We start from the raw sequence: 27,531 nt of genomic DNA on the forward strand, positions 1-27,531 counted from the left end.
CAAAATGCACTAAAGTTCCCTTAAGGACAAAGAAGTCGTGTTAGAGGAATAATGCAGGAAAGACACAAACCAACAATGCAACAACTGTGGATTTCCAATCTAGGGTACCTGTGGAACAAGGGGACCAAGTCCAAAAGTCACAAGCAAGTCGGAGATGGGCAAATGCCCAGGAAATGCCAGCTGCGGGTGCAAAGAGGCTTCTACTGGACAGAAGAAGCTGAGGTTTCTGCAGGAACGAAAAGGGCTAGAGACTTCCCCTTTGGTGGACAGATCCCTCTCGCCGTGGAGAGTCGTGCAGAAGTGTTTTCCCGCCGAAAGAACGCCAACAAGCCTTGCTAGCTGCAAATCGTGCAGTTAGCGTTTTTGGACGCTGCTGTGGCCCTGGAGGGACCAGGAGGTCGCAAATTGGACCAGGAGAGAGAGGGGACGTCGAGCAAGACAAGGAGCCCTCTCAGCAGCAGGTAGCACCCGGAGAAGTGCCAGAAATAGGCACTACGAGGATGCGTGAAACGGTGCTCACCCGAAGTCGCACAAAGGAGTCCCATGTCGCCGGAGACCAACTTAGAAAGTCGTGCAATGCAGGTTAGAGTGCTGTGGACCCAGGCTTGGCTGTGCACAAAGGATTTCCGCCGGAAGTGCACAGGGGCCGGAGTAGCTGCAAAAGTCGCGGTTCCCAGCAATGCAGTCCAGCGAGGTGAGACAAGGACTTACCTCCACCAAACTTGGACTGAAGAGTCACTGGACTGTGGGGGTCACTTGGACAGAGTCGCTGGATTCGAGAGACCTCGCTCGTCGTGCTGAGAGGAGACCCAAGGGATCGGTAATGCAGCTTTTTGGTGCCTGCGGTGCAGGGGGAAGATTCCGTCGACCCACAGGAGATTTCTTCAGAGCTTCTGGTGCAGAGAGGAGGCAGACTACCCCCACAGCATGCACAAGCAGGAAAACAGTCGAGAAGGCGGCAGGATCAGCGTTACAGAGTTGCAGTAGTCGTCTTTGCTACTGTGTTGCAGGTTTGCAGGCTTCCAGCGCGGTCAGCAGTCGATTCCTTGGCAGAAGGTGAAGAGAGAGATGCAGAGGAACTCGGATGAGCTCTTGCATTCGTTATCTAAAGTTTCCCCAGAGACAGAGACCCTAAATAGCCAGAAAAGAGGGTTTGGCTACCTAGGAGAGAGGATAGGCTAGCAACACCTGAAGGAGCCTATCACAAGGAGTCTCTGACGTCACCTGGTGGCACTGGCCACTCAGAGCAGTCCAGTGTGCCAGCAGCACCTCTGTTTCCAAGATGGCAGAGGTCTGGAGCACACTGGAGGAGCTCTGGACACCTCCCAGGGGAGGTGCAGGTCAGGGGAGTGGTCACTCCCCTTTCCTTTGTCCAGTTTCGCGCCAGAGCAGGGCTAAGGGGTCCCCTGAACCGGTGTAGACTGGCTTATGCAGAATTGGGCACATCTGTGCCCAACAAAGCATTTCCAGAGGCTGGGGGAGGCTACTCCTCCCCTGCCTTCACACCATTTTCCAAAGGGAGAGGGTGTAACACCCTCTCTCAGAGGAAGTCCTTTGTTCTGCCATCCTGGGCCAGGCCTGGCTGGACCCCAGGAGGGCAGATGCCTGTCTGAGGGGTTGGCAGCAGCAGCAGCTGCAGTGAAACCCCAGGAAGGGCAGTTTGGCAGTACCAGGGTCTGTGCTACAGACCACTGGGATCATGGGATTGTGCCAACTATGCCAGGATGGCATAGAGGGGGCAATTCCATGATCATAGACATGTTACATGGCCATATTCGGAGTTACCATTGTGAAGCTACATATAGGTAGTGACCTATATGTAGTGCACGTGTGTAATGGTGTCCCCGCACTCACAAAGTTCAGGGAATTGGCTCTGAACAATGTGGGGGCACCTTGGCTAGTGCCAGGGTGCCCTCACACTAAGTAACTTTGCACCTAACCTTTACCAGGTAAAGGTTAGACATATAGGTGACTTATAAGTTACTTAAGTGCAGTGTAAAATGGCTGTGAAATAACGTGGACGTTATTTCACTCAGGCTGCAGTGGCAGGCCTGTGTAAGAATTGTCAGAGCTCCCTATGGGTGGCAAAAGAAATGCTGCAGCCCATAGGGATCTCCTGGAACCCCAATACCCTGGGTACCTTAGTACCATATACTAGGGAATTATAAGGGTGTTCCAGTAAGCCAATGTAAATTGGTAAAAATGGTCACTAGCCTGTTAGTGACAATTTGGAAAGAAATGAGAGAGCATAACCACTGAGGTTCTGATTAGCAGAGCCTCAGTGAGACAGTTAGTCACTACACAGGTAACACATTCAGGCACACTTATGAGCACTGGGGCCCTGGGTTACCAGGGTCCCAGTGACACATACAACTAAAACAACATATATACAGTGAAAAATGGGGGTAACATGCCAGGCAAGATGGTACTTTCCTACACAACCCCCCCCCCCAAACGAAGGACAATAAGACTAGCCATGACCTGATGAGTCTTCATTGTCTAAGTGGAAATATCTGGAGAGTCCATCTGCATTGGAGTGGCTACTCCCAGGTCTATGTTCCACTGTATAGTCCATTCCCTGTAGGGATATGGACCACCTCAACAATTTAGGATTTTCACCTTTCATTTGTTTTAGCCAAAGTAGAGGTTTGTGGTCTGTCTGAACAATGAAGTGAGTGCCAAACAGGTATGGCCTCAACTTCTTCAGTGCCCAGACCACAGCAAAGGCCTCCCTCTCAATGGCAGACCAACGCTTTTCTCTAGGGGTCAACCTCCTACTAATAAAAGCAACAGGTTGATCCTGGCCCTCAGAATTAAGTTGTGATAGGACTGCCCCTACTCCTAATTCAGATGCATCAGTTTGAACATAGAATTTTTTAGAGTAACAAGGGCTTTTCAGGACAGGTGCAGAGCACATGGCCTGCTTCAGCTCCTCAAAAGCTTTCTGACAGTTTGCTGTCCATAATACCTTTTTAGGCATTTTCTTGGATGTGAGGTCATTAAGAGGGGCTGCAATGGAGCCATAGTTCTTAATGAACCTCCTGTAATACCCAGTGAGGCCTAAGAAGGCTCTCACCTGAGTCTGAGTGGTAGGGGGAATCCAATCAATAATTGTTTGGATTTTCCCCTGTAGTGGTGCAATCTGTTCCCCACCAATAAGGTGTCCCAGATAAACCACCTTACCCTGCCCTATCTGGCACTTTGAAGCCTTGATAGTGAGGCCTCCCTTTTGCAGGGCCTCCAAAACTTTCCATAGGTGGACCAGGTGATCATCCCAGCTGGAGCTAAAGACAGCTATATCGTCCAAATATGCTGCACTGAAAGCTTCCAGCCCTTGCAAGACTGTGTTCACCAACCTCTGAAAAGTGGCAGGTGCATTTTTCAAACCAAAAGGCATTACAGTAAACTGGTAATGTCCTCCAATGGTAGAAAATGCAGTCTTAGGTTTAGCATCTTCTGACAATTTGATCTGCCAATACCCTGCAGTCAAATCAAAAGTGCTTAGATACTTGGCAGATGCCAGTGTATCTATGAGCTCATCTGCCCTGGGTATAGGGTGAGCATCAGTTTTGGTTACTAAGTTGAGACCTCTATAGTCTACACAAAACCGCATTTCCTTCTTTCCATCTTTGGAATGGGGTTTTGGTACCAGTACCACAGGAGAAGCCCATGGACTGTCAGAGTGCTCAACTACTCCTAGTTCTAACATTTTCTGGACCTCTTGCTTTATGCAGTCCCTGACATGGTCAGGCTGCCTATAGATCTTACTTTTGACAGGTAAACTGTCTCCAGTATCTATAGTGTGCTCACACCAAGAAGTGGTACCTGGCACAGTAGAGAAGAGTTCAGAGAATTGATCTAGGAGGTTTATGCAATTGTCTTTCTGCTCAGCAGTAAGACAATTAGCCAAAACTACACCTTCCACCAGAGCATCTTGTTCTGTGGAAGAGAAGAGATCAGGTAGAGGATCACTGTCTTTTTCCTGTCCCTCATCAGTTGCCATGAGCAGGGTGAGATCAGCCCTGTCATAGTAGGGTTTCAGGCGGTTGACATGGAGCACCCTAAGGGGACTCCTGGCAGTGCCTAAGTCAACTAAATAGGTGACTTCTCTCTTCTTTTCAACAATTGTGTGGGGTCCACTCCATTTATCTTGGAGTGCTCTTGGGGCCACAGGCTCCAAGACCCACACTTTCTGCCCTGGTTGGTACTGAACCAAAACAGCCTTCTGATCATGCCATTGCTTCTGGAGCTCTTGGCTGGCCTGAAGGTTTTTACTGGCCTTTTTCATGTACTCAGCCATTCTTGATCTGAGGCCAAGTACATAATCCACAATATCCTGCTTAGGAGCTTTTAAAGGTTGTTCCCAACCCTCCTTTACAAGTGTGAGTGGACCCCTAACAGGGTGTCCAAAAAGAAGTTCAAAGGGGCTGAAGCCCACTCCTTTCTGGGGTACCTCCCTGTAGGCAAAAAGGAGGCATGGTAGAAGGATATCCCATCTCCTGCGGAGTTTTTCAGGGAGACCCATAATCATGCCTTTGAGAGTTTTGTTAAATCTCTCCACCAGTCCATTTGTTTGTGGATGATAGGGTGTTGTGAACTTATAAGTTACACCACACTCCTTCCACATGGCCTTTAAGTATGCAGACATGAAATTGCTTCCCCTGTCTGATACTACTTCCTTTGGGAAGCCCACCCTGGAAAATATTCCCAGGAGGGCCTTTGCCACTGCAGGTGCTGTAGTGGTCCTTAAAGGAATAGCTTCAGGATATCTTGTGGCATGGTCCACTACCACCAAGATAAATCTATTGCCTGAAGCAGTAGGAGGGTCAAGGGGGCCAACTATGTCAACCCCTACCCTTTCAAAGGGAACCCCAACCAGAGGCAGTGGAATAAGGGGTGCCTTTGGGGTGCCACCTGTCTTGCCACTGGCTTGACAGGTTTCACAGGACTTACAAAATTCCTTTGTGTCCTCAGACATCCTAGGCCAATGAAATAATGGAACCAGTCTGTCCCAAGTTTTCATTTGACCCAGGTGCCCAGCTAGGGGAATGTCATGTGCCAGGGTTAAGAGGAACTTTCTGTACTCCTGAGGAATCACTAATCTCCTGGCAGCTCCAGGTTTAGGATCCCTATGCTCAGTGTACAAGAGGTTGTCCTCCCAGTAAACTCTGTGAGAGTCACTGACATCCCCATTAGCCTGTTTGACAGCTTGCTGTCTGAGACCCTCTAATGTGGGACAGGTTTGCTGTGCCACACTCAGCTCCTCTCTGGCAGGCCCCCCTTCACCCAAAAGCTCAACAGTGTCTGCTTCCAGCTCCTCTGGTGTAGGTTCTGCACAGGGAGGGAATTCTTCTTCCTCAGAAGTAGAATCCACTGTAGAGGGAGGGATAGTAGGAAGTGGTTTGCTTCTACTAGCCCTAGCTTTAGGGAGCACTTGGTCCATTGTTCCAGGATCCAAGCTTCCCTGTCCTTTTTGCTTTTTGGCCTGAGCCCTTGTCAAAGCAAAAATATGCCCTGGGATGCCCAGCATTGCTTCATGGGCCTCCAACTCCACATCTGACCAAGCTGATGTCTCCAAATCATTCCCTAATAGACAGTCTACAGGTAAATCTGAAGCTACCACAACTTTCTTTGGACCAGTAACCCCCCCCCAGTTGAGATTTACAACAGCCATGGGGTGGCTAAGTGTGTTGTTGTGAGCATCGGTTACTTGGTACTGGTGACCAAGTAGGTGTTGTTCAGGGTGGACCAGTTTCTCTATGACCATAGTCACACTGGCTCCAGTGTCCCTGTAGGCCTGAACCTCAACACCATTTATTAGGGGTAGATGCTTGTACTTATCCATATTAAGGGGACAAGCAACTAAGGTGGCTAAATCAATAGCCCCCTCAGAGACTAACACAGCCTCTGTGGCCTCCCTAACAAGGCCAACCCCAACTAAGTTACCAATAGTGAGCCCAGCTACTCCCTTGGATTGGCTATTAGTAGGTTTGCTCCCACCACCACTGCTATTAGTAGGGACACTGGGTGTAGCAGTAGGGGTTGTAGTGGTAGGAGGCTTGGTGCCTTTCTTTGGACAACTGGGATCTGTTGTTCAATGGCCTTTTATTTTACATAAATAGCACCATGGTTTCTTTTCCTTGTTCTGATTAAAAGAGGATTTGGGCCCACCACCCCCACCAGAGTGTTTTTGTGGGCCTGATGAAGACTCATTTTTAGATTTGTCCCCACCCTTGTCAGAAGACTTACCATCCTTCTTTTTGTTGCCATCTTTGTCACCCCCTGTATGAACTTTTCTGTTCACCCTTGTTCTGACCCATTTGTCTGCCTTCTTTCCCAATTCTTGGGGAGAGGTCAGATCAGAGTCCACCAAGTACTGGTGCAACAAATCAGACACACAATTATTAAGAATATGCTCTCTCAGGATCAAGTTATACAGGCTGCCATAATCAGTAACTTTACTGCCATGTAACCACCCCTCCAAGGCCTTCACTGAATGGTCAATGAAATCAACCCAGTCTTGTGAAGACTCCTTTTTGGTCTCTCTGAACTTTATCCTGTACTGTTCAGTGGTTAAGCCATAACCATCCAGGAGTGCATTCTTAAGAACTTGGAAATTATTAGCATCATTTTCTTTCACAGTAAGGAGCCTATCCCTACCTTTCCCACTAAATGATAGCCATAGGATAGCAGCCCACTGCCTTTGAGGGACATCCTGTACAACACAGGCCCTCTCAAGTGCAGCAAACCACTTGTTAATGTCATCCCCCTCCTTATAAGGGGGAACTATCTTGTGCAGATTTCTGGAATCATGCTCTTTTGCAGGATGACTATGGGGAATACTGCTGCTGCCACCATGGGTTTCTAAACCCAGTTTCTGTCTCTCCTTCTCTACTTCTAAAGTCTGTCTATCCAAATCCAGCTGTTGCTTCTTGAGCTTCAGTCTGGTTTGTTCCACTCTCAATCTATTGAGCTCCCTTTCTAACAATCTGTCATCAGGGTGGGTGGGAGGGACATGCCTTGAAACAGAAGTATGGTGAGAATGGACAGAAGGAGACCTGTCCCTTACAGAAACCACCCTAACAGCTTGGCTAACAGAAACATCACTACCAGTATGGTGAGAATAAATGCTTTTGCTATGATGTGAGACAACACTATTTATATGGTGTGGCTCATCATCATTACCAACTATGCTAGACTGTCTAGTAATGGGCAGGCTAGGAAGTTTCTTTCCTGAATCTTTTCCTGGGGGCGTCCCTGGATCAGATTGAGAACCATTAGCTACTTTTTCAACAGATGGGGCACTTCTGGCCTTATCCTGTTCTCTAAGCATGTTAAGTAACAGTTCCAAGGAAGGATTCTTGCCTACACTCAAACCTCTCTCTACACAGAGACTCCTTGCTCCTTTCCAGCTAAGGTGATCATATGCAAGTTTGGACAGATCAACATTTTGGCCTGTGCCAGACATTTTTAGAGAGAGTTACAGTGATAGAAAAAGATAAAAAGTTTGTCAGAGCTTTTAGAAAGACAGAGAAAAAAAACTTTTTAAACTTTTTAGAACTTTTTAGAAAGTTAGTAGTACTTTTCAGCACTTAGAAAAGAGTGAAAAGAGGAAATGCAAAACTTTTTGGCTATGTGTATATACACTGACCTTGTTTTGTATATTTTTCTCTTATGAAAAGTACAATGACAAGAGTGGTAAGTAGTCTCAAAGCACTTATCCCACCGCTGCACAACCAATGTAGGAGGCTGGACTGGCTTGTAGTGAGTACCAAGGGGTACTTGCACCTTGCACCAGGCCCAGTTATCCCTTATTAGTGTATAGGGTGTCTAGCAGCTTAGGCTGATAGATAATGGTAGCTTAGCAGAGCAGCTTAGGCTGAACTAGGAGACGTGTGAAGCTACTACAGTACCACAAGTGTCACTTGCACAATATCATGAGAAAACACAATACACAGTTATACTAAAAATAAAGGTACTTTATTTTTATGACAATATGCCAAAGTATCTTAGAGTGTACCCTCAGTGAGAGGATAGGAAATATACACAAGATATATATACACAATGGCAAAAATATGCAGTATAGTCTTGGAAAACAGTGCAAACAATGTAGAGTTACAATAGGATGCAATGGGGAAACATAGGGATAGGGGCAACACAAACCATATACTCCAAAAGTGGAATGCGAACCACGAATGGACCCCAAACCTATGTGACCTTGTAGATGGTCGCTGGGACTATTAGAAAATAGTGAGAGTTAGAAAAATAACCCTCCCCAAGACCCTGAAAAGTGAGTGCAAAGTGCACTAAAGTTCCCCTAAGGACAAAGAAGTCGTGTTAGAGGAATAATGCAGGAAAGACACAAACCAACAATGCAACAACTGTGGATTTCCAATCTAGGGTCCCTGTGGAACAAGGGGACCAAGTCCAAAAGTCACAAGCAAGTCGGAGATGGGCAAATGCCCAGGAAATGCCAGCTGCGGGTGCAAAGAGGCTTCTACTGGACAGAGGAAGCTGAGGTTTCTGCAGGAACGAAAAGGGCTAGAGACTTCCCCTTTGGTGGACGGATCCCTCTCGCCGTGGAGAGTCGTGCAGAAGTGTTTTCCCGCCGAAAGAACGCCAACAAGCCTTGCTAGCTGCAAATCGTGCGGTTAGTGTTTTTGGACGCTGCTGTGGCCCTGGAGGGACCAGGAGGTCGCAAATTGGACCAGGAGAGAGAGGGGACGTCGAGCAAGACAAGGAGCCCTCTCAGCAGCAGGTAGCACCCGGAGAAGTGCCAGAAACAGGCACTACGAGGATGCGTGAAACGGTGCTCACCCGAAGTCGCACAAAGGAGTCCCACGTCGCCGGAGACCAACTTAGAAAGTCGTGCAATGCAGGTTAGAGTGCCGTGGACCCAGGCTTGGCTGTGCACAAAGGATTTCCGCCGGAAGTGCACAGGGGCCGGAGTAGCTGCAAAAGTCGCGGTTCCCAGCAATGCAGCCCAGCGAGGGGAGGCAAGGACTTACCTCCACCAAACTTGGACTGAAGAGTCACTGGACTGTGGGGGTCACTTGGACAGAGTCGCTGGATTCGAGGGACCTCGCTCGTCGTGCTGAGAGGAGACCCAAGGGACCGGTAATGCAGCTTTTTGGTGCCTGCGGTTGCAGGGGGAAGATTCCGTCGACCCACGGGAGATTTCTTCGGAGCTTCTGGTGCACAGAGGAGGCAGACTACCCCCACAGCATGCACAAGCAGGAAAACAGTCGAGAAGGCGGCAGGATCAGCGTTACAGAGTTGCAGTAGTCGTCTTTGCTACTATGTTGCAGGTTTGCAGGCTTCCAGCGCGGTCAGCAGTCGATTCCTTGGCAGAAGGTGAAGAGAGAGATGCAGAGGAACTCGGATGAGCTCTTGCATTCGTTATCTAAAGTTTCCCCAGAGACAGAGACCCTAAATAGCCAGAAAAGAGGGTTTGGCTACCTAGGAGAGAGGATAGGCTAGCAACACCTGAAGGAGCCTATCACAAGGAGTCTCTGACGTCACCTGGTGGCACTGGCCACTCAGAGCAGTCCAGTGTGCCAGCAGCACCTCTGTTTCCAAGATGGCAGAGGTCTGGAGCACACTGGAGGAGCTCTGGACACCTCCCAGGGGAGGTGCAGGTCAGGGGAGTGGTCACTCCCCTTTCCTTTGTCCAGTTTCGCGCCAGAGCAGGGCTAAGGGGTCCCCTGAACCGGTGTAGACTGGCTTATGCAGAATTGGGCACATCTGTGCCCAACAAAGCATTTCCAGAGGCTGGGGGAGGCTACTCCTCCCCTGCCTTCACACCATTTTCCAAAGGGAGAGGGTGTAACACCCTCTCTCAGAGGAAGTCCTTTGTTCTGCCATCCTGGGCCAGGCCTGGCTGGACCCCAGGAGGGCAGATGCCTGTCTGAGGGGTTGGCAGCAGCAGCAGCTGCAGTGAAACCCCAGGAAGGGCAGTTTGGCAGTACCAGGGTCTGTGCTACAGACCACTGGGATCATGGGATTGTGCCAACTATGCCAGGATGGCATAGAGGGGGCAATTCTATGATCATAGACATGTTACATGGCCATATTTGGAGTTACCATTGTGAAGCTACATATAGGTAGTGACCTATATGTAGTGCACACGTGTAATGGTGTCCCCGCACTCACAAAGTTCAGGGAATTGGCTCTGAACAATGTGGGGGCACCTTGGCTAGTGCCAGGGTGCCCTCACACTAAGTAACTTTGCACCTAACCTTTACCAGGTAAAGGTTAGACATATAGGTGACTTATAAGTTACTTAAGTGCAGTGTAAAATGGCTGTGAAATAACGTGGACGTTATTTCACTCAGGCTGCAGTGGCAGGCCTGTGTAAGAATTGTCAGAGCTCCCTTTGGGTGGCAAAAGAAATGCTGCAGCCCATAGGGATCTCCTGGAACCCCAATACCCTGGGTACCTTAGTACCATATACTAGGGAATTATAAGGGTGTTCCAGTAAGCCAATGTAAATTGGTAAAAATGGTCACTAGCCTGTTAGTGACAATTTGGAAAGAAATGAGAGAGCATAACCACTGAGGTTCTGATTAGCAGAGCCTCAGTGAGACAGTTAGTCACTACACAGGTAACACATTCAGGCACACTTATGAGCACTGGGGCCCTGGGTTACCAGGGTCCCAGTGACACATACAACTAAAACAACATATATACAGTGGCTAGGGGCTTTGTGAGGAATATCTTCCTGTTAGAGAAAAAGGACAAAGGCTTTCACCCGGTGATCAACCTCAGAGCATTCAGCGAGTGGGTGGTCTACAGACACTTCAAAATGGAGAGCATTCATATGCTCAGGGATCTCCTATTACAAGGGGATTGGATGATTTGTCTGGACCTCAAGGATGCTTATCGTGACGGTCACGATTTTCCCCCCACATCGCAGGTTTCTGTAATTTCTTTGGAGGGAGCAGGTGTTCGAATTCATGTCCCTCCCCTTCGCCCTATCTTCAGCACCGTGATGCTTCATGAAACTGCTCAAACCAGTGGTGGAGTACCTTCGGTCCCGGGGGATCTGTCTAATCATTTATCTCTATGATATCCTCCAGATGGATTAATCCTGTTCACAACTTCTATCCAATGCGACCACGACTATTGCACTCCTCCAGGATTCGGGGGTTGTGATAAACCAGCAGAAATCGGACCACCTGCCCTTACAGTCGATGACCTTTCGGGGGTTCCTCGTAGACTCCCAGACAGCCTCCAGATCTCTAAAATAACCAAGATCAGGAAGGAGTTAATGAAGGTCATGAAACACAACAGAATCTCACTCAGGCAATTGGCCAGCATGGTGGGACTTCCCTCATCCTCTATTCAGGCCATATTTCTGGGCCCTCTTCACTACAGGGCTCTTCAACGTCTGAAGGTGCATCATCCAGCGTGGGCTAACTTATTCTGAGTTAATATCTCATCCCCACAAGGCAAGAACGGAACTCCAGTGGTGGCTAGACCACATGGAGGCTTGGAACGGCAGAGCGATGTTTGGATCCTCGCTGGATCTGATCATAGAATCGAAATCCGGCCATCAGGGTTGGGGAGCCTGGTGTACGGACGTCTTGTTTGGTGGACGTTGGACCCCACGGGAACTCAATCTACACATCAATTGTCTAGAACTCCTGGTGCGATCCTTTGCGGTCAGGTCTCTGACTCAGGACAAGGTCTCTTGTGTTGTCCTTCTGAGGATGGACAATGTGTCTGCAGTGTAATACATAAATCACCTAGGAGGCATTTCGCTCGAGAGCCCTAGTGGAATTGGCGAAGGACTTTTGTCTCCAGCACCAAATTTTGGTGACAGCGGTGTACCTTCTGGGTTCCCAGAACACTCTGGCAGACTGGAACTCCAGATTTCTGGAGGATTCCAGCAACTGGCAGCTGGACAGAGGTGTATTTCTGGCACTCATGGAGTGCTGGGGTCCGGGTTCTATGGATCTCTTTGCGTCCAGATGGAACGGCCAATTACAGAGGTACTTCAGCTGGTGCCCGCATCCGGGGGCGGCAGCATTGAATGCGTTCCTGCAGGACAGGGGGCGAGACCAGGGTTAAGCATTCCCCACTTCCTTACTGATTCAGAGAGTGTCAGCCCAGGTACATCGTCAGGGGGCTACGGTGGTCCTGATAACCCCACTTTGGAGGTCACAGGTGTGGTTTCCATCCCTCCTGGAGCTCTATTGTGACTTTCCAATTCTTCTCCTGGACTCCCCGTCAATTCTCTTGGATCCCGTGGGGCACCTTCACACTCTGGGACTTCAAGGCCCTCTCACTTTGATGGGTTGGAAGATTTCTGGGCTCGCTGGGAAGACGGCCGACTTTAAAGGACGCTGAAAAATTCATCAGACAGGCCTGGGCTCCGGGCACATGCAAGCGGTACAGGTCCACCTGGAATCGCTGGATTCGTTGGTGTGTGGAAAAACACATCGATCCCATGGGGGCCCAAGTTACGGATCTCATAAATTTTCTCGCAAAGCTAGCGGGAGCTGGTTTGTCTTATTGCTCGATCAATTCTTTCAGATCGCCGATCTCAGCGGGACATCCCCGCTGAACAATTGCCCGGCGGGTGAGCACCCATGGGTGTGCAAATTGCTTAAAGGTATCAGAATATCCAGACCTCCAGAACCCGGGTATTTGGAATTATGTGACGTCAATTAGGTTCTGCGTCTTTTATCCTCATGGCAGGATAACCAATATCTCTCTCTGAAGGAATTGTCAGCAAAACTAGCTGTGCTGCTGTGTCTCATCTCGTGCAAAAGGGTGTCGGACGTCAGAGCCCTTGATGTATTGGCGAGGGTTTTTTCCCCAGAGGGAGTGACCTTCACTGTATCCAGACGGACCAAGTGTAATACCAGGCCGGTTACCTATCCAGCTTACCCACACGCACCGAAATTGTGCGTTGTAAGGTGCAGGGGTGTGGAATTTATTAAAATATCTACTTGTCCACGGGACAGGTTGCTTCTCAAATCTACTTGTCCTGTAAAAAGATCTACTTGTCCCTTTGGTGCCATGTAGTGTGGCGCCAAATTATAGCAGCAATCTCATTATGTAAGAGCTCTGATAATAGCCTCTCTGATTATGCCAGGGCTACTACCATAGTAGGGCTTGAATACTAGCAGTTTCAATCCCTACTGTAGCAATTTCCTTATTTTTCCACCTTTCTGCAGATCTGCATACTGGGGCTGGAGGAAGCAGTAAGCAATAGTTCCAGGGCTGGAATGCCTTTGAGTCTGCAAACCTACTAACCTGCATGTTTTAAAGATTTTCACCAGCTTCTCTCTAATATTTTCCCATAATAAGAAAGGTTGGACATTTACTCCTGACAATGGCAGAATTAGAACTTCTTCCAGGGTTGGGAAGAAAGTGGCTGGAGGGAAAATGAACTTGCAAATGCTCAATAGATTTTCACATGAGCAAATCTACACATGCGTATTTACCCATGCTAAAATACAGTTCACAAATATTTTATAGGGGTACGACATATACCATGGGTGCACTTTTGTGACTTTCTTTAAGAATTTGGGGCCACATGTAGGTAGGTTCAGATTTGTGACCCGCAAATTGCGAGTCGCAAATCCGAATGTAGGATGGTGTCCCTGACACCATCTGTGATTCGCAAGGGCTTCTCAAATGCTCACCTCATGAATAATCATGAGGTGGGTCGCAATTTGCGACCCCCTTGCGAATGGCGGCCTCACAGGGATGGTGGCCTGCTGGAGACAGCAGACCACCATGTCTGTGACTGCTTTTCAATAAAGCAGTTTTTTTTTTTTTTTTTTGTAATGCAGCCAGTTTTCCTTAAAGGAAAACGAGATGCATTACAAAAACGAAAAATGAAACGTTTTCGTTTCATTTTTTCAGAGCAGGCAGTGGTCCGCAGGACCACTGCCTGCTCTGAAAAAATGTTTACAGTGGCATTCACAATGGGGAAGGGGTCCCATAGGGACCCCTTCCCTTTGGTGAAAGTGTTAGCACCCATTTGAAATGGGTGCAAACTGAGATTGGTTTGCGCCCGCATTCGCAAAACAATCCTACATTGCACTGCGAGTCGCAATTAGGAAGGGAACACCCCTTCCTAATTGCGAGTCACAAACCCGTTTTGCGATTCGGTAACCAGGTTACTGAATCGCAAAACTGGGTTTGTGCATCGCAATGTACTTTTTGCACGTCGCAAACAGCGAAAGTCGCTGTTTGCGACATGCAAAAAGCTACCTACATGTGGGTCTTGGTCCCTAATTAGGTCTGGTGTTAACAATGATATTTTGTTTTTATTAAACTTCTATTTCTCTCTCTTTCGGCTGGCTTTACTGTGAGTGATCGCATTCTTCTCTTCCACAAGGAGCATATTGGCACACAAAGTAGTTTTGTTCAGTGTCAGGAACTACAGTGGCAATCAGTGACGTAATGAAACTGGAGGGTGCCCCTTTGCAAAGAACATGGAGGAGCCCCCTCTCCAGACTCACTCAGGGCAGGTGCTGTGCTGAAGGGGCCCCCTGGAGGGCGGCTGCGGGGCCTTTGTTATGCCACTGGTGGCAACATGTGCTTTTAGAGTTCAAAAACGTTTTGGTTTTTTTTTGCCAGTGTTTGTTACAATGTTGAGGACCTGGTAGCTCCCACAACAATAAAGTGTTACAAAAGCCATGTCAAAACAAGAGACGCATTGATGAAACTAAAAGACTTATAAAAATATGTCAGATCAGTTGGCTTTGTCAGTGTTTGTTTATTTTCATGCTTCCCATAATCGTGTTGAAAATGGGTACACTGATTTTCCATTAGAAATATTTTTGAGAAATACTAGCATGCATCAAAACATTTTACTAAATGACACTTCATTTGCATATAATCAGAGAGCATTCTGGGAGCATTATACTTAGCCTCATAGCCTAAACTTTTCAAACATGTGTATACACGTTTTTTTTTTTTTGTACTGGAACCAACGTCAGTAGTGAAGTGTGACATTAAAACATTTATTTACAGCACTCACCCTAATAATGAAGGTTTTCAAATAATGAACCATAAATACAAGTTCGAACAGCATTATCTCTTGGAAACACATTACCTCAACTGGCAGAGAGTTCCACTCTCTGTAAACAGGGAGCCAAAGGGTTTGTGCTGCAGGGGGTTGGACCTACTTGTCCCAAGGACAAAGTAAACATAAAATCTTGTTGCCCTTGACCCCAAACAAGATGTCTCGGGCAACATCAGCAATTGTTGATTTCATGGGCAGTTTCCTTGCCTTCGATAGTTAGGTGGACCAGATGGGTTTTGAAGGAAGCAGGCATCAATGTACAAATATTTGGGACACATTCCACTCGGGGTGCCATGGCTTCCAAGGCCATCCAGGTAGGTGGTAGGTTGGAAGACATCATGAACGCCGCTGATTGGTCGTCAGAGTCCACCTTCAAAAAGTTTTATTTTAAACCTATTCACGAAACAGCCTCTTTGGAGGTAAGTAAGCTTTAAACATGCATAATCCTTGCCTCCGGTCCTGACATAGAATGAGAAATTTCCTAGCTATCGAGAAGGAAATTTTCAATTCTATTAAGGACACGGATGCGAGGATTATCCTGCCCAACACAAGGGATGTGTCTGCTGCCCGGGAGCTGATTGGACACAATGCCTTTGGAGGTGATATCTATGTTTACAATGGTCAGATGATGAACCGTGGTTTGAATTGTTGCCAGCTTGATGGTGGGTTTTATGTATTTAGTGTGGTCTGAACGGATAAGGCATACCCTACAATGTATAGTTATTTCAAATGTTCAGACCTTTTTTGAAGGAGACACGTTCAACTTGCTCACTATGTTACGTTGTTCTCTTAGGATCGGAGGCAGTAGCAACTTGAGGATGCCTTAACTTCCTTTTGCAGTGAAGTTGAGGGTGAAATTCCTTGAATTTGTTGAACTTTGAACTGGCTGTTTAAATAAAAGTGAAGAAAGATATGCATCATCCTCGCCTCCGTGTCCTTAATAGAATTGAAACTTTCCTTGTTGATAGCTAGGAAATTTCTTAATTTCCCTTCATCTGTGGAAAACCTGTCTAACTCTAATTATATTATTCAATAATTCATCAATAATATATATATACATATATATAGTTACTCAAACACAGGAATGCTTAGTCCAATATTACAGTCCACACAAATGCATTTAAAGATACTGCTTGGACTATCCATGTAACTCTCCTCGCAATGCGTCATATCGTGTTGGGGGGCACAGACAGACGGGGAGGCACACACGTGCAGACAGCAGCTGTGTGGCTGTACCTCCCTCTGACGTCAAGGGGGACTCGCACAGATGGAGAGACAGTTAGAAAACGTCACTCGATACTGAGCATGCGCACTCAGTTCGCGGCCGTCCTTCGACACAGCATGCCTCAACCGACAGGCGCACCTCGCTACTTTCATCCCCGGGCACACGGAGAGGTGACAGGTCGCTGAAAAGCCAAAAGGTGGAGGATGCGCCAAGATATGTTGCCCTTTTCTCGGGAACGAGGTTGACCATTGCGCATGAGTTTCTGTGGCAAATGTGTAACGTCTCACTGTCCAAAGAATGCACAGCAATGCTGAATCTTCAAACCGTGCACGTGCGCTCATTCCGCCCCCCCCCGTCAAGCACGAGCGCCTCACTTACATCACGCATGCGCTCTGCCAGCTGTAAAGTGCACGTGCCTACTACACGACACAAACACTGCCCGTGCATTGAGCGCATCCTCCCACACCTTGAGCATGCGCAGCAGTGCCAACGTCCAACTTCTCCGCATGCGCACATTAATCTCATGCGCGTGGGTGGAGGGGGGGCGCGTGCTCACTCTTACACTAAGCATGCGCGTAGCACAGAATCAACGGCGAACCCGCACGGCGCATGCGCACAGGAGTCTCCTTCCCCTGGAAGAAGTGCACCCTGATCACCTCCTTCCCACCAGGACCTGTCAGTCTGTCCGTCCGCGGAGGAGGAGTTGACGCCATGAAAACCAGAGGAGACGAGCCCAGGCCGGGGCCAGAGGTGAGTGCGCCCTGCTGGGGCCCAGGTGTCCATCTGCATGCATGAAGCATGGGTGTAGGGGTGTTGGAGTGATCCCCCTGATAGGACAGAGGACTTCCACCCTCCTCTGGTGCAGGCTTCATCCCAGGCCCCTCCCTCAGCCAGCTCACCACCTATGAGTGATCCCAGGTGAGATCTGGAGCATGGCCCACTGTGTACCTCTTCTAGGACAGAGGACTTCCACCCTCCTCTGGTGCATGCTTCATCCCAGGTCCTCTCCTCATGCAGGGCATGGCACCAGCTCACCACCTATGAGTGATCCCAGGTGAGATCTGAAGCATGGCTATAGGAGTGTACCTCTTCTAGGACAGAGGACTTCCTCCCTCCTCTGGTGCATGCTTCATCCTGAGGTCCTCTCCTGATGCAGGGCATGGCACCAGCTCACCACCTATGAGTGATCCCAGGTGAGATCTGGAGCATGGCTGTAGGAGTGTACCTCTTCTAGGACAGAGGACTTCCACCCTCCTCTGGTGCATGCTTCATCCCAGGTCCTCTCCTCATGCAGGGCATGGCACCAGCTCACCACCTATGAGTGATCCCAGGTGAGATCTGAAGCATGGCTGTAGGAGTGTACCTCTTCTAGGACAGAGGACATCCACACTCCTCTGGTGCATGCTTCATCCTGAGGTCCTCTCCTCATGCAGGGCATGGCACCAGCTCACCACCTATGAGTGATCCCAGGTGAGATCTGGAGCATGGCTATAGGAGTGTACCTCTTCTAGGACAGAGGACTTCCACCCTCCTCTGGTGCATGCTTCATCCCAGGTCCTCTCCTCATGCAGGGCATGGCACCAGCTCACCACCTATGAGTGATCCCAGGTGAGATCTGAAGCATGGCTATAGGAGTGTACCTCTTCTAGGACAGAGGACTTCCTCCCTCCTCTGGTGCATGCTTCATCCTGAGGTCCTCTCCTGATGCAGGGCATGGCACCAGCTCACCACCTATGAGTGATCCCAGGTGAGATCTGGAGCATGGCTGTAGGAGTGTACCTCTTCTAGGACAGAGGACTTCCACCCTCCTCTGGTGCATGCTTCATCCCAGGTCCTCTCCTCATGCAGGGCATGGCACCAGCTCACCACCTATGAGTGATCCCAGGTGAGATCTGAAGCATGGCTGTAGGAGTGTACCTCTTCTAGGACAGAGGACATCCACACTCCTCTGGTGCATGCTTCATCCTGAGGTCCTCTCCTCATGCAGGGCATGGCACCAGCTCACCACCTATGAGTGATCCCAGGTGAGATCTGGAGCATGGCTATAGGAGTGTACCTCTTCTAGGACAGAGGACTTCCACCCTCCTCTGGTGCATGCTTCATCCTGAGGTCCTCTCCTCATGCAGGACATGGCACCAGCTCACCACCTATGAGTGATCCCAGGTGAGATCTGAAGCATGGCTATAGGAGTGTACCTCTTCTAGGACAGAGGACTTCCACCCTCCTCTGGTGCATGCTTCATCCTGAGGTCCTCTCCTCATGCAGGGCATGGCACCAGCTCACCACCTATGAGTGATCCCAGGTGAGATCTGGAGCATGGCTATAGGAGTGTACCTCTTCTAGGACAGAGGACTTCCACCCTCCTCTGGTGCATGCTTCATCCTGAGGTCCTCTCCTCATGCAGGACATGGCACCAGCTCACCACCTATGAGTGATCCCAGGTGAGATCTGAAGCATGGCTATAGGAGTGTACCTCTTCTAGGACAGAGGACTTCCACCCTCCTCTGGTGCATGCTTCATCCCGGGGTCCTCTCCTGATGCAGGGCATGGCACCAGCTCACCACCTATGAGTGATCCCAGGTGAGATCTGGAGCATGGCCTACAATGTACCCCTCCTAGGACAGAGGACTTCCACCCTCCTCTGGTGCAGGCTTCATCCTGAGGTCCTCTCCTCATGCAGGGCATGGCACCAGCTCACCACCTATGAGTGATACCAGGTGAGATCCCAAGCATGGCTATAGAAGTGTACCTCTTCTAGGACAGAGGACATCCACCCTCCTCTGGTGCATGCTTCATCCCAGGCCCCTCCCTCAGCCAGCTCACCACCTATGAGTGATACCAGGTGAGATCTGAAGCATGGCTATAGAAGTGTACCTCTTCTAGGACAGAGGACGTCCACCCTCCTCTGGTGCATGCTTCATCCTGAGGTCCTCTCCTGATGCAGGGCATGGCACCAGCTCACCACCGAGAAGTGATCCCAGGTGAGATCTGAAGCATGGCCTACAATGTACCCCTCCTAGGACAGAGGACGTCCACCCTCCTCTGGTGCATGCTTCATCCCAGGCCCCTCCCTCAGCCAGCTCACCACCTATGAGTGATCCCAGGTGAGATCTGAAGCATGGCCTACAATGTACCCCTCCTAGGACAGAGGACTTCCACCCTCCTCTGGTGCATGCTTCATCCTGAGGTCCTCTCCTCATGCAGGACATGGCACCAGCTCACCACCTATGAGTGATACCAGGTGAGATCCCAAGCATGGCTATAGAAGTGTACCTCTTCTAGGACAGAGGACATCCACACTCCTCTGGTGCATGCTTCATCCCTGGGTCCTCTCCTCATGCAGGGCATGGCACCAGCTCACCATCTATGAGTGATCCCAGGTGAGATCTGAAGCATGGCCCACTGTGTACCTCTTCTAGGACAGAGGACTTCCACCCTCTTGTGGTGGCATGCTTCATCCTGAGGTCCTCTCCTCGTGCAGGGCATGGCACCAGCTCACCACCTAGAAGTGATCCCAGGTGAGATCTGAAGCATGGCTGTAGGAGTGTACCTCTTCTAGGACAGAGCACATCCACCCTCTTATGGTGGCATACTTCATCCCAGGCCCCTCCCTCAGCCAGCTCACCACCTAGAAGTGATCCCCTTTGTGATCTGAAGCATGGCTATAGGAGTGTACCTCTTCTAGGACAGAGGACTTCCACCCTCCTCTGGTGCATGCTTCATCCTGAGGTCCTCTCCTCATGCAGAGCCTGGCACCAGCTCACCACCTATGAGTGATACCAGGTGAGATCTGAAGCATGGCTATAGGAGTGTACCTCTTCTAGGACAGAGCACATCCACCCTCTTATGGTGGCATACTTCATCCCAGGCCCCTCCCTCAGCCAGCTCACCACCTATGAGTGATCCCAGGTGAGATCTGGAGCATGGCCTACAATGTACCCCTCCTAGGACAGAGGACTTCCACCCTCCTCTGGTGCATGCTTCATCCTGAGGTCCTCTCCTCATGCAGGACATGGCACCAGCTCACCACCTATGAGTGATCCCAGGTGAGATCTGAAGCATGGCCCACTGTGTACCTATTCTAGGACAGAGAACATTCACCCTCTTATGGTGGCATACTTCATCCCAGGTCCTCTCCTCATGCAGGGCATGGCACCAGCTCACCACCTATGAGTGATCCCAGGTGAGATCTGAAGCATGGCTGTAGGAGTGTACCTCTTCTAGGACAGAGGACTTCCACCCTCCTCTGGTGCATGCTTCATCCTGAGGTCATCTCCTGATGCAGGGCATGGCACCAGCTCACCACCTATGAGTGATACCAGGTGAGATCTGAAGCATGGCCTACAATGTACCCCTCCTAGGACAGAGGACTTCCACCCTCCTCTGGTGCATGCTTCATCCTGAGGTCCTCTCCTGATGCAGGCCATGGCACCAGCTCACCATCTATGAGTGATACCAGGTGAGATCTGAAGCATGGCTGTAGGAGTGTACCTCTTCTAGGACAGAGGACTTCCACCCTCCTCTGGTGCATGCTTCATCCCAGGCCCCTCCCTCAGCCAGCTCACCACCTATGAGTGATCCCAGGTGAGATCTGAAGCATGGCTATAGGAGTGTACCTCTTCTAGGACAGAGGACTTCCACCCTCCTCTGGTGCATGCTTCATCCTGAGGTCCTCTCCTCATGCAGGGCATGGCACCAGCTCACCACCTAGAAGTGATCCCAGGTGAGATCTCAAGCATGGCCCACTGTGTACCTCTTCTAGGACAGAGGACTTCCTCCCTCCTCTGGTGCTTCATCCCAGGCCCCCCCTTGAGCCAGATCACCACGTAGCATCTCAAGCATGGCCCACTGTGTACCTCTTCTAGGACAGAGGACTTCCTCCCTCCTCTGGAGCTTCATCCCAGGCCCCCCCTTGAGCCAGATCACCACGTAGTAGTGATCCCAGGTGAGATCTGAAGCATGGCGATAGGAGTGTACCTCTTCTAGGACAGAGGACTTCCACCCTCCTCTGGTGCATGCTTCATCCTGGGATCCTCTCCTCATGCAGGGCATTGCACCAGCTCACCACCGAGAAGTGATCCCAGGTGAGATCTGAAGCATGGCTATAGGAGTGTACCTCTTCTAGGACAGAGGACTTCCACCCTCCTCTGGTGCATGCTTCATCCTGAGGTCCTCTCCTGATGCAGGACATGGCACCAGCTCACCACCGAGAAGTGATCCCAGGTGAGATCTGAAGCATGGCTATAGGAGTGTACCTCTTCTAGGACAGAGGACTTCCACCCTCTTATGGTGGCATACTTCATCCCAGGCCCTCTCCTCATGCAAGGCATGGCACCAGCTCACCACCTAGAAGTGATCCCAGGTGAGATCTGAAGCATGGCCTACAATGTACCCCTCCTAGGACAGAGGACTTCCACCCTCCTCTGGTGCATGCTTCATCCTGAGGTCCTCTCCTGATGCAGGGCATGGCACCAGCTCACCACCTAGAAGTGATCCCAGGTGAGATCTGAAGCATGGCCTACAATGTACCCCTCCTAGGACAGAGGACTTCCACCCTCCTCTGGTGCATGCTTCATCCTGAGGTCCTCTCCTCATGCAGGACATGGCACCAGCTCACCACCTATGAGTGATACCAGGTGAGATCTGAAGCCTGGCTGTAGGAGTGTACCTCTTCTAGGACAGAGGACTTCCACCCTCCTCTGGTGCATGCTTCATCCCGGGGTCCTCTCCTCATGCAGGGCATGGCACCAGCTCACCACCGAGAAGTGATCCCAGGTGAGATCTCAAGCATGGCTATAGGAGTGTACCTCTTCTAGGACAGAGGACTTCCACCCTCCTCTGGTGCATGCTTCATCCTGAGGTCCTCTCCTGATGCAGGGCATGGCACCAGCTCACCACCGAGAAGTGATCCCAGGTGAGATCTGAAGCATGGCTATAGGAGTGTACCTCTTCTAGGACAGAGGACTTCCACCCTCCTCTGGTGCATGCTTCATCCTGAGGTCCTCTCCTCATGCAGGGCCTGGCACCAGCTCACCACCTATGAGTGATACCAGGTGAGATCTGAAGCATGGCTATAGGAGTGTACCTCTTCTAGGACAGAGCACATCCACCCTCTTATGGTGGCATACTTCATCCCAGGCCCCTCCCTCAGCCAGCTCACCACCTATGAGTGATCCCAGGTGAGATCTGGAGCATGGCCTACAATGTACCCCTCCTAGGACAGAGGACTTCCACCCTCCTCTGGTGCATGCTTCATCCTGAGGTCCTCTCCTCATGCAGGACATGGCACCAGCTCACCACCTATGAGGGATCCCAGGTGAGATCTGAAGCATGGCCCACTGTGTACCTATTCTAGGACAGAGAACATTCACCCTCTTATGGTGGCATACTTCATCCCAGGTCCTCTCCTCATGCAGGGCATGGCACCAGCTCACCACCTATGAGTGATCCCAGGTGAGATCTGAAGCATGGCTGTAGGAGTGTACCTCTTCTAGGACAGAGGACTTCCACCCTCCTCTGGTGCATGCTTCATCCTGAGGTCCTCTCCTGATGCAGGGCATGGCACCAGCTCACCACCTATGAGTGATACCAGGTGAGATCTGAAGCATGGCCTACAATGTACACCTCCTAGGACAGAGGACTTCCACCCTCCTCTGGTGCATGCTTCATCCTGAGGTCCTCTCCTGATGCAGGCCATGGCACCAGCTCACCATCTATGAGTGATACCAGGTGAGATCTGAAGCATGGCTGTAGGAGTGTACCTCTTCTAGGACAGAGGACTTCCACCCTCCTCTGGTGCATGCTTCATCCCAGGCCCCTCCCTCAGCCAGCTCACCACCTATGAGTGATCCCAGGTGAGATCTGAAGCATGGCTATAGGAGTGTACCTCTTCTAGGACAGAGGACTTCCACCCTCCTCTGGTGCATGCTTCATCCTGAGGTCCTCTCCTCATGCAGGGCATGGCACCAGCTCACCACCTAGAAGTGATCCCAGGTGAGATCTCAAGCATGGCCCACTGTGTACCTCTTCTAGGACAGAGGACTTCCTCCCTCCTCTGGTGCATGCTTCATCCCAGGCCCCCCCTCGAGCCAGATCACCACGTAGTAGTGATCCCAGGTGAGATCTGAAGCATGGCGATAGGAGTGTACCTCTTCTAGGACAGAGGACTTCCACCCTCCTCTGGTGCATGCTTCATCCTGGGATCCTCTCCTCATGCAGGGCATGGCACCAGCTCACCACCGAGAAGTGATCCCAGGTGAGATCTGAAGCATGGCTATAGGAGTGTACCTCTTCTAGGACAGAGGACTTCCACCCTCCTCTGGTGCATGCTTCATCCTGAGGTCCTCTCCTGATGCAGGACATGGCACCAGCTCACCACCGAGAAGTGATCCCAGGTGAGATCTGAAGCATGGCTATAGGAGTGTACCTCTTCTAGGACAGAGGACTTCCACCCTCTTATGGTGGCATACTTCATCCCAGGCCCTCTCCTCATGCAGGGCATGGCACCAGCTCACCACCTAGAAGTGATCCCAGGTGAGATCTGAAGCATGGCCTACAATGTACCCCTCCTAGGACAGAGGACTTCCACCCTCCTCTGGTGCATGCTTCATCCTGAGGTCCTCTCCTGATGCAGGGCATGGCACCAGCTCACCACCTAGAAGTGATCCCAGGTGAGATCTGAAGCATGGCCTACAATGTACCCCTCCTAGGACAGAGGACTTCCACCCTCCTCTGGTGCATGCTTCATCCTGAGGTCCTCTCCTCATGCAGGACATGGCACCAGCTCACCACCTATGAGTGATACCAGGTGAGATCTGAAGCCTGGCTGTAGGAGTGTACCTCTTCTAGGACAGAGGACTTCCACCCTCCTCTGGTGCATGCTTCATCCCGGGGTCCTCTCCTCATGCAGGGCATGGCACCAGCTCACCACCGAGAAGTGATCCCAGGTGAGATCTCAAGCATGGCTATAGGAGTGTACCTCTTCTAGGACAGAGGACTTCCACCCTCCTCTGGTGCATGCTTCATCCTGAGGTCCTCTCCTGATGCAGGGCATGGCACCAGCTCACCACCGAGAAGTGATCCCAGGTGAGATCTGAAGCATGGCTATAGGAGTGTACCTCTTCTAGGACAGAGGACTTCCACCCTCTTATGGTGGCATACTTCATCCCAGGCCCTCTCCTCATGCAGGGCATGGCACCAGCTCACCACCTAGAAGTGATCCCAGGTGAGATCTGAAGCATGGCCTACAATGTACCCCTCCTAGGACAGAGGACTTCCACCCTCCTCTGGTGCATGCTTCATCCTGAGGTCCTCTCCTGATGCAGGGCATGGCACCAGCTCACCACCTAGAAGTGATCCCAGGTGAGATCTGAAGCATGGCCTACAATGTACCCCTCCTAGGACAGAGGACTTCCACCCTCCTCTGGTGCATGCTTCATCCTGAGGTCCTCTCCTCATGCAGGACATGGCACCAGCTCACCACCTATGAGTGATACCAGGTGAGATCTGAAGCCTGGCTGTAGGAGTGTACCTCTTCTAGGACAGAGGACTTCCACCCTCCTCTGGTGCATGCTTCATCCCGGGGTCCTCTCCTCATGCAGGGCATGGCACCAGCTCACCACCGAGAAGTGATCCCAGGTGAGATCTCAAGCATGGCTATAGGAGTGTACCTCTTCTAGGACAGAGGACTTCCACCCTCTTATGGTGGCATACTTCATCCCAGGCCCCTCCCTCAGCCAGCTCACCACCTAGTAGTGATCCCAGGTGAGATCTGAAGCATGGCTATAGGAGTGTACCTCTTCTAGGACAGAGGACTTCCACCCTCCTCTGGTGCATGCTTCATCCTGAGGTCCTCTCCTGATGCAGGGCATGGCACCAGCTCACCACCTAGAAGTGATCCCAGGTGAGATCTGAAGCATGGCTATAGGAGTGTACCTCTTCTAGGACAGAGGACTTCCACCCTCCTCTGGTGCATGCTTCATCCTGGGATCCTCTCCTCATGCAGGGCATGGCACCAGCTCACCACCTAGAAGTGATCCCAGGTGAGATCTGAAGCATGGCTATAGGAGTGTACCTCTTCTAGGACATAGGACTTCCTCCCTCCTCTGGTGCAGGCTTCATCCCAGGCCCCTCCCTCAGCCAGCTCACCACCTAGAAGTGATCCCAGGTGAGATCTGAAGCATGGCCTACAATGTACCCCTCCTAGGACAGAGGACTTCCTCCCTCCTCTGGTGCATGCTTCATCCCAGGCCCCCCCTCGAGCCAGATCACCACCTAGTAGTGATCCCAGGTGAGATCTGAAGCATGGCTATAGGAGTGTACCTCTTCTAGGACAGAGGACATCCACACTCCTCTGGTGCATGCTTCATCCTGAGGTCCTCTCCTCATGCAGGGCATGGCACCAGCTCACCACCTATGAGTGATACCAGGTGAGATCTGAAGCATGGCTATAGGAGTGTACCTCTTCTAGGACAGAGGACTTCCACCCTCTTATGGTGGCATACTTCATCCCAGGCCCTCTCCTCATGCAGGGCATGGCACCAGCTCACCACCTAGAAGTGATCCCAGGTGAGATCTGAAGCATGGCCTACAATGTACCCCTCCTAGGACAGAGGACTTCCACCCTCCTCTGGTGCATGCTTCATCCTGAGGTCCTCTCCTGATGCAGGGCATGGCACCAGCTCACCACCTATGAGTGATACCAGGTGAGATCTGAAGCCTGGCTGTAGGAGTGTACCTCTTCTAGGACAGAGGACTTCCACCCTCCTCTGGTGCATGCTTCATCCTGGGATCCTCTCCTCATGCAGGGCATGGCACCAGCTCACCACCTAGAAGTGATCCCAGGTGAGATCTGAAGCATGGCTATAGGAGTGTACCTCTTCTAGGACAGAGGACTTCCACCCTCCTCTGGTGCATGCTTCATCCCGGGGTCCTCTCCTCATGCAGGGCATGGCACCAGCTCACCACCTATGATTGATCCCAGGTGAGATCTGAAGCATGGCTATAGGAGTGTACCCCTCCTAGGACAGAGGACTTCCACCCTCCTCTGGTGCATGCTTCATCCTGAGGTCCTCTCCTGATGCAGGGCATGGCACCAGCTCACCACCTATGAGTGATACCAGGTGAGATCTGAAGCATGGCCCACTGTGTACCTCTTCTAGGACAGAGGACTTCCACCCTCCTCTGGTGCATGCTTCATCCTGGGATCCTCTCCTCATGCAGGGCATGGCACCAGCTCACCACCTAGAAGTGATCCCAGGTGAGATCTGAAGCATGGCCCACAGTGTATCTCTTCTAGGACAGAGGACTTCCTCCCTCCTCTGGTGCATGCTTCATCCCAGGCCCCCCCTCGAGCCAGATCACCACGTAGTAGTGATCCCAGGTGAGATCTGAAGCATGGCTGTAGGAGTGTACCTCTTCTAGGACAGAGGACTTCCTCCCTCCTTTGGTGCATGCTTCATCCCAGGCCCCTCCCTCAGCCAGCTCACCACCTAGTAGTGATCCCAGGTGAGATCTGAAGCATGGCTATAGGAGTGTACCTCTTCTAGGACAGAGCACATCCACCCTCTTATGGTGGCATACTTCATCCCAGGCCCCTCCCTCAGCCAGCTCACCACCTAGTAGTGATCCCCTTTGAGATCTGAAGCATGGCTATAGGAGTGTACCTCTTCTAGGACAGAGGACTTCCTCCCTCCTCTGGTGCATGCTTCATCCTGAGGTCCTCTCCTCGTGCAGGGCATGGCACCAGCTCACCACCTAGAAGTGATCCCAGGTGAGATCTGAAGCATGGCTATAGGAGTGTACCTCTTCTAGGACAGAGCACATCCACCCTCTTATGGTGGCATACTTCATCCCAGGCCCCTCCCTCAGCCAGCTCACCACCTAGTAGTGATCCCAGGTGAGATCTGAAGCATGGCTATAGGAGTGTACCTCTTCTAGGACAGAGGGCTTCCTCCCTCCTCTGGTGCATGCTTCATCCCGGGGTCCTCTCCTCATGCAGGGCATGGCACCAGCTCACCACCGAGAAGTGATCCCAGGTGAGATCTCAAGCATGGCCCACTGTGTACCTCTTCTAGGACAGAGGACATTCACCCTCTTATGGTGGCATACTTCATCCCAGGTCCTCTCCTCATGCAGGGCATGGCACCAGCTCACCACCTATGAGTGATACCAGGTGAGATCTGAAGCATGGCTATAGAAGTGTACCTCTTCTAGGACAGAGGACATCCACACTCCTCTGGTGCATGCTTCATCCTGAGGT

General features: G+C 50.9%; 1 protein-coding gene across 1 annotated transcript in view; it reads left to right on the forward strand.

Annotated features, from left to right (window-relative positions):
• The window catches only part of LOC138285943 (zinc finger protein Xfin-like), a 664,541-nt gene that overhangs the window by 584,654 nt on the left and 52,356 nt on the right, over positions 1-27,531 (forward strand). Inside the window, exon 21 of the mRNA XM_069226463.1 lies at positions 16,856-17,021. Within this exon, the coding sequence (XP_069082564.1) occupies positions 16,856-17,021 (166 nt within the window). The remainder of the gene's footprint in view (positions 1-16,855; positions 17,022-27,531) is intronic.

The sequence above is a fragment of the Pleurodeles waltl genome, chromosome 3_1 (genome assembly GCF_031143425.1).
Source record: "Pleurodeles waltl isolate 20211129_DDA chromosome 3_1, aPleWal1.hap1.20221129, whole genome shotgun sequence".
In the NCBI taxonomy this organism is placed as follows: Eukaryota; Metazoa; Chordata; class Amphibia; order Caudata; family Salamandridae; genus Pleurodeles; species Pleurodeles waltl.